At 35.6% G+C, this 10,580-nt stretch overlaps 1 protein-coding gene across 1 annotated transcript; it reads left to right on the plus strand.

Annotated features, from left to right (window-relative positions):
• Positions 1 to 521: 521 nt before the first annotated feature.
• Positions 522 to 6,423, plus strand: LOC147854211 (uncharacterized). Its single transcript, XM_087331049.1, has 11 exons — positions 522 to 719; positions 2,145 to 2,239; positions 2,988 to 3,045; positions 3,756 to 3,950; positions 4,130 to 4,206; positions 5,101 to 5,183; positions 5,338 to 5,389; positions 5,475 to 5,543; positions 5,632 to 5,718; positions 5,796 to 5,860; positions 5,942 to 6,423. Exons 1-11 carry the CDS (start codon positions 611 to 613, stop codon positions 6,231 to 6,233), a joined length of 1,182 nt encoding a protein of 393 aa, XP_087187175.1. The 5' UTR covers positions 522 to 610; the 3' UTR covers positions 6,234 to 6,423.
• Positions 6,424 to 10,580: the final 4,157 nt, after the last annotated feature.

The raw sequence follows: 10,580 nt of genomic DNA on the forward strand, positions 1-10,580 counted from the left end.
CAGAAATGAATGAATTTGGCTAAGTTATATCATATATTAAGTACTAGTTGATATCCCATTGGCGGGCTTCATTTGCTAAGCTTGCGATTACTCAATGATTATGTGCTTAATCTGTAATTAGTTGTACTAAATTCTAATCATGTGCTCGATGTTAAAATGTTTGTGTGACGAGGGGCCTATACTTTGGCCGAGCTTCGATATGTGATGGGCACACACACACACAGAGAAAACACTACTTTAGTAATCTTCCCCAAATCAAGAGAACAAATACATACATACATACATACATCCCATCCATACATGATACAGAAATTAATTCCTTTTCAGAGCAGCATTTAATTCCTCTTGTGCTCCTCTAATCTCAAGTGGTACATACATACATACATACATACATACATACATACATAAGGCCATGCAAAATGCAGATTGTGCAGAGAAACAGAGGAAGAGAGGGAATGAGAGAGACTTGAGAGCGTGAGTGACAAAGATTGTGCAGGGAGAGAGAGAAAGAGAGAGGAGAGAGAGATTGTGCATAGAAACAGAGTAGCAGAGAGAGAGAGAGAGAGAGAGAGAGAGAGAGAGCTGTCTCTAACTATCAATGTGAACAGCTATGGAGCGATCCAAGTTGTATCGACTGTTGGGGGGTCTCGCTCTCGCTCAGATCGCCTCACTACTTCTCACCCTCACTGGCCTCACCTCCAGCGCTCTCTCCCGCCAAGGTATGCATACACCCCATTGACTCTCTGTCTCCACTGTCTCATTTTTCTGCGTATTTGCACCAATACCATGCCCACTTTTGTGAAAGGAGAAGCTAGCTTCTCAAATTAGTTGCCACGAATTACAAGCATTATTGGGCTATCACATAGAGGCATGCTTCTACATACGCACACAGACACTGATATGTATAGACGTATGTACGCACATGCATACAAACATACGTACATACTTACATACACAATCTATATGCATATGGGTATGTGAATGCCGATGTATAAGTATATGTGTATGTATGTGCGCATGTGTATATAAACGCGTGTATGTATATATGTGTTAAGTGTGCCAAATTCAGGTGACAAGTGAGAACTTGGCAGGTATACGAATGCTTGATTGCCAACATATGTCAGTAATAATTATCTGAGCGGATATACTTTCACCCAAGGAGTGTTTTTAAGTGTTTGCTCATGTCCTCACCATCTTGTTGTTAATTGATATATCATTGAGATCGTGGTAAACTTATCTTTCATCATCGAACATGTTGAAGAGTTTAGGACGGTGTCCTCAAGTGCAGACGAAATTAAAGTTAAAGATTTGTATCAGTCAAAGTTAAAACCAACGAATAAATCTTTTCATGTGATAGGATTGGGATGGAAAGTATTAAGACATCAAAAGAACAGATTTTGCTTGTTAAGAAGATTCACAAATCATCAGATGCCATATTGACGATGGAGATGAATCTTCAAGATAATAAAGGATTTCATGCAATCGTCAAACAAGTGCTCAGGGGATGGAAAGGTTGAAAAAGAAATAGGGCATAAGGTTTCTCCAACCAAGCATTCTCCCCCTCATAAAAAAATAAGGCATAGTTTGCACAATTATAAACGGGCAAAGAAGTCTTCTCATTCACATGTATGACCACATATAAAGGAAGAAGAAAAATCCTGCTGCCAAAAACAATCAACATTGCCGTAAAAATTGACCCTGATGAACTCGATGGAGTAAAAATAGGAAACATATCCAAAAATGGAGATCGATTTCTAGAAAAATGCAAACGGAGACAAAAAGAGACACAGTAAGCTAATCAGAAGATCAGAATACTATATAGTAGAGATATCTTTATACAAGTGAGCAAGAGTTTGTGGACTTTGTAGATGTTTCAGCTTGGCAGCTAACCAGTAAATGAATGATGAATGTGAGAATGGTCTCGTTACTGAATATATGATGAAGGTTCTAGTACGGTATAATGTGCAAAGATTACCTAAAACTGTTGAGATACGTTAGATGTGCCAAAACAAGTTCACTTATTTCATTTGTTAGGACTGCATGTTTGTTATTTCTTCCTTTTTATTAGCTTTTCCTAGATAAATATTATCATGCAAAAGAAAAAGAAATCTATCACTCTTTATTTACTTTGAATGTTTTCCCAGGTATCAATGTTCCAACATCTCAGTCATTATGTAACTATGGTCTCCTTGCATTAGTGTATGGCTCCATTTTCGTTTACAGAAGACAGCCAATGCAGGTGACTTTCTTTCTTCTCATCACTGGAACTAAGAATATGTTTATGTCATTTTATTTGTGTATATTCTGGTTATCAAGTTTGGTGGATGTTGTCTATTGCGCTTACTTATTGTGGTTAGCATAAAATCCTGTCATATTTTTTGAAATTGCACATCTTTCTTTGTGATCATTCAATGTTTCTGACCATTGCCAATTTTTAGGCTTGTACTTTGTGAAATACTCTTATGTTGTCCATCTTACCCTTGAAAACTTTGAAAGGTTCTAATTCTATGTAGCGAATTAATCTAATAATGAATGTAGTTAATTTTTAAATGGATGTCAAATATTACAATCATGGGAAAACCATCCTTGGATATGTAACACTCAACTAAAGCTATGAAAACTGGTTCTTGGATATGCTTGAAAAGGTTATTGAGCTACGAAGGTGAATATAAATATTCACTGTTGAAATGGGAGACTTTGGGATTCAAGCTTTCTAAATATCTGCGTGATGAACCTTAGGATATGAATCACATGCTACCTTTCCTATTTAGGGACTTCGGTTGAAGCATTGTGGAGCCTAAACCAATAGGCTTACTCCATGATATGTCAGAACATAATTGTTTAAAGAGGGATACATATACAAACTCTTTAACGTTTCAGAGATCAAAATTTAGGTTGCTCCTGTTTTATTTTATTTGATCCAAGTTGTTTTAATAAGATTGAATAGTCATACTTATAGTAATCAATGTTTTATGTGGTTGATATAGGTGCGATGGTTTTATTATCTTTTACTGGCCTTTATCGATGTTGAAGCAAATTATTTTGGTGAGTCTTTGCTAGTGTGCATTTTTGTTCTTGCAGCAAAAGCTAACATTTAGATTCTTTCATTAAAATTTGTAACTGTTCCACATGTTTCTCTTGCATGTTTTTGCTAGCAAAGCTATGTTTTTCTTGACGAACTGTTGCTATAGATGAAGTCCCAAGAATTCCTAACATGGATAATATCATGTAGGTTTTTTTACTGTCATGAAACTAGATGCCTGAACTGTTTTGTACAGAGGTATGTAATGTTCTATGCTTGAGTAGAAATAGGACTCCACAGATTACAGCATTTTCTCAATACTGCGATTCTAATCTTAATAAAAATAAATGGTTTTCTGGGAAAAGTTGTAATCCTACCCTAGATTGCCATTTCAGTGTTACGTATATTGAAAATTTGAATCAGTCATTTGCATATATATTTAATTATACTAATCAAGTTAATCTCTTCGCTATTTTAAAACTAATCGTATATAATGCTGACTTTGCTGTTATTTCAATCTCTTGGATATGAAACGGCGTTCTGGGTGAGGCTACTACATTGTTGAGTATATGGCTAATTGATTTTCTTCTATATTTATTTAATTAACGAGATCATATTTTGTTTTCTACCACACTACCTTTCCTCAATTTGAAAAATGTTTTAAGAACTTTGTATAAGGTGGATGTGGAAATTACATTTGACTTTCTTTATTTTTCTTATTTGATGGATTTAGTGGTAAAGGCATACCAGTATACATCGTTGACCAGTGTCATGCTGCTTGATTGTTGGACAATCCCTTGTTGTCTTCTTTTGACATGGCTGTTTATAAAGACAAGATATAATATTGGTCAACTTGTTGGGGTATGCTGCTGCATATTGGGTCTGGTACTTGTCATACTATCCGATGTACATGCAGAGGATAGATCAAGTAAGTTCATTTTTGAGAATGTGAATTATTTTCTCAACTATTGCCTAACCTGACTAAGATGTCTCATATGTGAAACTTATGGACATGTCTATTAGAACAATAATATATCCCTATAAAGCATTTGGAAGAGAATGAGGGCTTTACTTAATCAATTTCTGAATCATCATCACATCTTGCAGGAGGCAGTAATCCTGCTTTGGGGGATTCTTTAGTCATAATTGGTGCTACATTATATGCACTCTCAAATGTCTCTGAGGTAACTACTCTTTAAAAGTTTGATTTAGTCAAAGTACATTGGGAGATGAGCCATGGTGCGTGAAGAACTTCACTGTATTAGAAACATATCTCTGGCTGAATATATAGCGGCAGGTTCATTTTCTTTCAAGCACAGATTTCCTACCTCTTTATATGCTTTTGATTGTATTTCTAGCTACACATTTTATTTTCATTTTGTTTAGTCTGCTTGAACTGGGGGAGCACTTATATATTCTTAAATTTCTTCCTCCTAACTGTGCAAATTTGTATTTTGCATTACTATAATGAATGTTAAGTGCATAACAAATACTGTTGAATTTAAGTAATAGCAGTTATCTGTCTAATTGTGCATCTTCAGTTTTTTCTATGACAATATGATTTCACATTGTTTAGTGGCATGTTAAGAAAGATTTGACCATAGAACAGAATTAGTTATTTATTCTTTAGTTTTTAGCATTTTTGGAGTGGGTGAAAGCCTGGGCATACAATGACGTTTCTGCCAAATGCGAATCAGCCTTTATTATTTTGTCTTTCTATCAATATATTGTGAATCCAGGATAAGTAAGGACATGCAGATTTGAGCGTTAAAACAAAATTCAACTATTTATTCGTCAATTTTTAGCATTTTCAGAGTCGGTGAAAGCAATTATAGTTTTTTAGACAACCTCCCTGGGCACACGATGTGTTTTCCCACGTAATGTGAATAAGCCTTTCAAGCAAAAATATTACTTTTTATTTTTGTAGCAATATAGTGGGAATTCAGGATTAGAAAGGAAATGCTGGATATGCTTTGCTAGGTTTTTGTTTTGGAAAATATTCTTTATAGTTGGCTTTGTTATAAATGAGTGGTTTAAGTGTAGTTAATCACGTATTTTTATTTGTTTCTATCCAACAGGAATTCTTGATCAAGAAAGTGGACCTTGTTGAATTAATGGCATTTCTGGGCTTGTTTGGCAGTATAATTAGTGCATGCCAAGTGTATCCTCAAAGATTTATGTGTAAAGCTATATAAAGATCTCACTATGTTGATTTATCGAAAATTTGTCACAATCAACACCAGGAAACAACGAAGTAAGACATCAGACTTTGCTTTTTTTTGCAAGATTTGCTACCTTAATGCTGTTTTATTCAGGGCAATATTAGAGAGACATGATCTCGCATCAACCACCTGGACAACAAATGCTGTAAGAATTCTTTTCTTTATATCCTCGATTGATCCCTTCCAGCTATTTATTGCTCCGATTAGTTCTTTTTTCTTGTCCAGTTCAGGTCCTTCCTTTTTTTGGTTTTGGCATCACCCTTTTTCTGTTCTATTCGATGGTGCCATTCATCTTGAAAGTGAGCCTTTAAACATTTGATCGGCTACTCTTTTAATTCCTCCAAAGATATATAATCATTTCACTGCTATATTCCTTTGCAACATCAGTTCAGTGGTGCTACTCTACTCAATCTTTCCTTACTTACATCTGATATGTGGGCGGTAGTAATTCGTATCTTTGCTTATCATCAAGTGGTACGTGGCAAAAGCAATCAACATAGGTTACATCCCTTGAGTGCTTAAATCAATTACATTAACACTATGCTGTATAGGTGGATTGGCTTTTCTTCATTGCATTTGCCGTGGTGGCGATCGGTTTAATAATCTACAGTGTCAGGTAGATTTGAGTAAAGTGGAATTATAATTTCCTGTTCTTTTTCGTGTATATTTTTCAAAGCAGATGTCTATTTGAATGCAGTGGTAAATTCATTAAAGCAAATGGTACAACTATGGACGAAATGTCATGCAAGATAGTGGATGTGAGAGTTACAAACGAAGGTCTTCATCATTCCATCGATGGGGCAGAAGACCGACATCATTCAATAGGTGGGGAAGAAAACCCACATTGTTTAGTTGGTGGGGAAGAAGATCAACAGTGTTTGATCGGTGCGGAAGAACATCCACATTGTTCTATTGATGGGGAAAAAGATCCACACCATTCGATCGGTGGGAAAGATCCACAGCCTGATACCAATAGGGCTGTTTTGTAACATGAAATTAGCCTGTGAAATTAATTCTATTACGAAAGCTACGGGGAAGGAATCCATGCTCATACTTTGGCCATGCGAATAAACTTCTCTTCATTCCATGAGGTTAACTTTTGTCTTCATACCACGAGGTTGACTTTCCCGATTAATTCTAACAATACCATATAATTTTATCATTGTATTTCTTCGAGTAGCTAGAGTGTCCAGTATATAAAACCTTTGTTTGGGAATCTGAATTGGGGTCATTGCCAAACAAAGGCTTTGAAGACTTACCAACTAATAATTGTGACGACCATATCTTGTAACTACATAATTCCTCCTAGTTGCACCTCTATATAATTCTCTCTTGTGAAAGGACATGACCATTGCTGATGTCAATGTTTCACATCAAATTGTTGAGAGGATAATAATTCATATAGTGATATTAGTGTAATCCTATTGAATTTATATATGTCCTGCTTATGGGGGGATACCAAGTAACAATCGGCAACGGTTCGGTTCGGTTTGAGAGGGTCCAAACCGAACCGGTTTGGAACCGAACCATTAAAAAATGTTGAAACCTGAACCGAACCGTTAAACATTTTTTAAACCGTTAAACCATTAAACCGTAAAAACTGCGGTTTCGTGGTTCGGTTTCGGTTTTCAACATAGGTCAAATTTATTTTATTTTATTTTTAAATTTATAATATTTCATTATTTAGAATTTTTAAAATTTTTAAGATGTTCCTAAAATGTGAGAATAAGAGTAAAAATGAAAAGTTTGTTTAAAAACAATTTTTAAAATTTTTTAGAATTTTTTTCAAAATTTTAAATTTTTAAAAAAATAATTTAAAACCGTTTAAACCACGGTTTTTGACTGCTGAAACCAAACCGAAACCGAACCGAACCGTTGAAGCCGTTAAGCCGTTAAACTGCGATTTCGCAGTTCGGTTCGGATCAAACCGAACCGTTGCCGATTGTTAATACCAAGGTAAAGATGATAGATGTCCTCTTAGGACTAGGTGCTAAGGTAAGCATGCAATTCATCTTGTGGGAAGATACCCCAAATCAGGGTAACATGACTAATCAATCACACCAAACATTTAATGTTAAACAAATTTAATATTACTACTTTAGACATTCAATGCTTATTTCTCTTAGTTGCAATGTGTTATGTATATGCTAAATATGGCGGAGATCTCAATATCTCGAAAGCTCAAGAACTATTTGAAAGTGCAAAGAAGATAAACTTGAATCAATTCGTGAGAGGATCCATTTAGAAAGGAGGATTGTAAATTCCCAAATTGCAAAAATATATCTCCAAATAGATGTTGACCTCAAGTGAGAAATAAAGTGATGTCTATTGTGCTCTAGTGATAATGTGCAAAAGAAATGCATTCTACCAGCAATATTTTGTATCCGAAGGCATCTCCAAAGGGCAAACCCCCAATCATAACCTTTCAAATTAAACATGTTAGCTCTAAACGCAAGATAAGAGTGCCATCCCATCCCAACCACACTTTGCAACAATGTTATGGGCTTTATAAATCCCCATTCTCTAGTAACCCTATTTTCTGTACAAAATAGGGAAGTAATGTTCTCCCTCTTTGTTGGGGGGGTATAATTATCAACAATCTTGAAAATTCCATTTGTCTATCAAGTGGCCACTATCTTTGGGTTCCAAAATTTTGATCCCTCTTTCCTCAAGAAAAATGCCCCATCTCTATCCATACTTATCTATCGTCACACATCACTCTAAGGTAGGAAAATCTCTAAATAATATGTTCGTGTAAATTTAATATTGCCACCCCACAATCTACCCAAGATAGGCCCAATTTATCTTTTTTTCCCATAAACCACATTCACACTATCAAACTTTTAGTTGCCTTCTTCTTTCATATATCTTGAAAAGTCATATGATAATATAAACTAGTTGTTTGTGAAGGAATTAAAGACACACCTATTTTTGTGGTGAGTGTACATCAAGTTTGATATATACCTTGGGTGGGTGAGGCATCAAGTTCACATGTTATCAATTGAGGAATCACTCAACATACTCCAATTGGAAATCAATTAGACAAGGTTGTCCATTGAGTCACTTTATTGTTTGCGATTGTAAAACATCCCATTTAACAATGTTACATAATATGGAAAGGGATGAAATTTTGATGTAACTTTCATTACATAAAGAAAGCTTTGCATTGTGAGTGTATAGCAAATGATCACATCATGTTTTTGGGTGTCACGCATGGCAAAATTTCTAAAGCTATGGAAGTGTTGGTGAAGATTAACATTGTCATTCCATGTACAAAGAGGAATTTGTAAAATCTTGGAAGGATAGGAGTTATTGTTCCTCATCGTATGATTCGTTGGCTCTTGGCTTATCCAAATGGTTTGGAGGTGAGAGATGTCCCGAAAGATTGAGGACAAATGCATGTACTAAAAGTCACATGGTTGGCCTTTTCATATAAGACGTAAAGAGGTGAATCTTGGTTTTTCGCAAAGCAAAGCACACAATTGCGATGAATTTCCTTTTGAGAATTCATAATTCACGTGGGATCTAAAAGTCTAACATTGTTCTTGTCCCGATGTTGATCTTATTATAATCCAGTACTAACAATAAACACTACAAAGGAAACAAACAATATAAGGTTTCGTTAACCACATCAACCACCCTTGAGTGGATAAAAGATGAATCAGAAACCACTTTGATGTTCGATACCACCAAATATGGCCATCATATTATTTCTTGAGTCCAAATGAAGATGGATAGAAATGACGAGAACTTTGTTTCACTTGACACCAATGTATTAATTCCTTAGGTTCTTGGATCACCATGTGTGCCTACATGCCACAAGTCCTAGGGTAACCAATATCCCACTTATCCTACCCTTAAATAATTAAAATTGACCTTTAGAATTTGTCACTAAGGTTTTGCCCGTAACATCCTAAATGCCATGTGCTACATTAGCTCTTCAATGTTTGAATGATGAATCACACATTTTGAAGGTCTTGGATTTCAGGATGAGTTTCAAATCACAATACTCCGACCTTGAAAATAGGCATTAGGCTATTTATTGCTCATTGACTATTTTCAATGATTTTCATAACTTTTGGCTATTTTTGTGATCAATTGTTTTGAAAGATTCGCTCAACTAAGGAAATACAATATTATAACCCAACCATTAGCCGATTAAAGGGAACTTCAAAGATTCGCTTATTTTCAACCTTTTTAGGGTTTCATAACCTAGAATTTCGCCAACCATTCATATACAACAAGATCACAAGAGGTTCCTTATCTTTTGTCTTGGTTCTTCTCACACCTTGAGAAGTAAAGAAGAGCATTTGAGGCATTTGAAGGTGATGATGAGTTTGGCAAAAGCTAAATTAGTGCGGATCCTATTGTGTTCAAGAGAGAAATGTTGTATTTGCAAACATAGACATATTTAAAGGGTATAAAGTGAATTTAACCTTATGTTAACCGCTGGCCCAATAGGTCTTTTTTTCATGCTAGTGAGATACTACTTCCAATTGACCTTCTTGGTCTTGTACAAAAGTTTATCAACAACTTGGGGAAGAAGCAGAAGTGGGCCTTTGAAAGGCTTGGTTATCACACACATGTTGATGAACTGGCCAAAAAAACAAGTAATGGCCAAAACACTTTTGTGATGCTCAAGTGGCAAGCAAATACAATAGAATGGGCATTGGAAAATGGAGGTGATACGAAGTACCAAAAACCTCAAGTGCCAATGCGTGAATGGGGCCACACAAGGATGTTGTGATGCTCGAGTACGGACACCCCGTGATTTGCCAAGGTAGGAATAATGACTACATGGGTTGCGAGCAAGTAATTAGCGGAGCGGAGGAACTCTGTAAACAAGAGGGCATTAAGAAGGAGTGGGATGGCGGCCCTAGGACATATACATATACATATACATACATGTACATATACATATACATATACATATACATGTACATATAGATAAAGATTTAGATAGAAATAGCTCCTTCTCATAGAGATATTGTAACTTACTTATTTACTTAAAGAATGAGAGATGGCTGGCTTCGAACCCATGACCTCCTCCTACTCTTCTTCTACTTAAAAACTTTTATCTATCTCTCTATCAAATTCCTCATAATCATAATAACCACTCTCGCCAAGACGTTGAAAAAGAGCCGTTACGGAACGAAGAAGAAAAAGAAAGAAGAAAAAGAAAGAAAAGAAAGAAGAAGAAGAAGAAGAAGAAGAAGAAGAAGAAGAAGAAGAAGAACACATACTCTGTTTTCTGTAGAGTAGAGTAGAGCAGAGCAGAGCAGGGAAGAGTTCGAATAATCTTCTGCTTCCTGCTGCTTTCAACCAATCTTTTCCTT

Source organism: Azolla caroliniana, unplaced genomic scaffold (assembly GCF_043228905.1).
Source record: "Azolla caroliniana isolate FFs.n. ecotype wild unplaced genomic scaffold, voAzoCaro1.0.p SCAF_15, whole genome shotgun sequence".
In the NCBI taxonomy this organism is placed as follows: Eukaryota; Viridiplantae; Streptophyta; class Polypodiopsida; order Salviniales; family Salviniaceae; genus Azolla; species Azolla caroliniana.

Bases quoted from the DNA above. Each gene is read 5' to 3' on its own strand.
- LOC147854211 (XM_087331049.1), top strand. From the start codon at position 611: ATGGAGCGATCCAAGTTGTATCGACTGTTGGGGGGTCTCGCTCTCGCT. The intron at 720-2,144 runs GTATGCATACAC...ATGTTTTCCCAG, and splicing joins CAGCGCTCTCTCCCGCCAAG to GTATCAATGTTCCAACATCT. The intron at 4,207-5,100 runs GTAACTACTCTT...TCTATCCAACAG, and splicing joins CACTCTCAAATGTCTCTGAG to GAATTCTTGATCAAGAAAGT.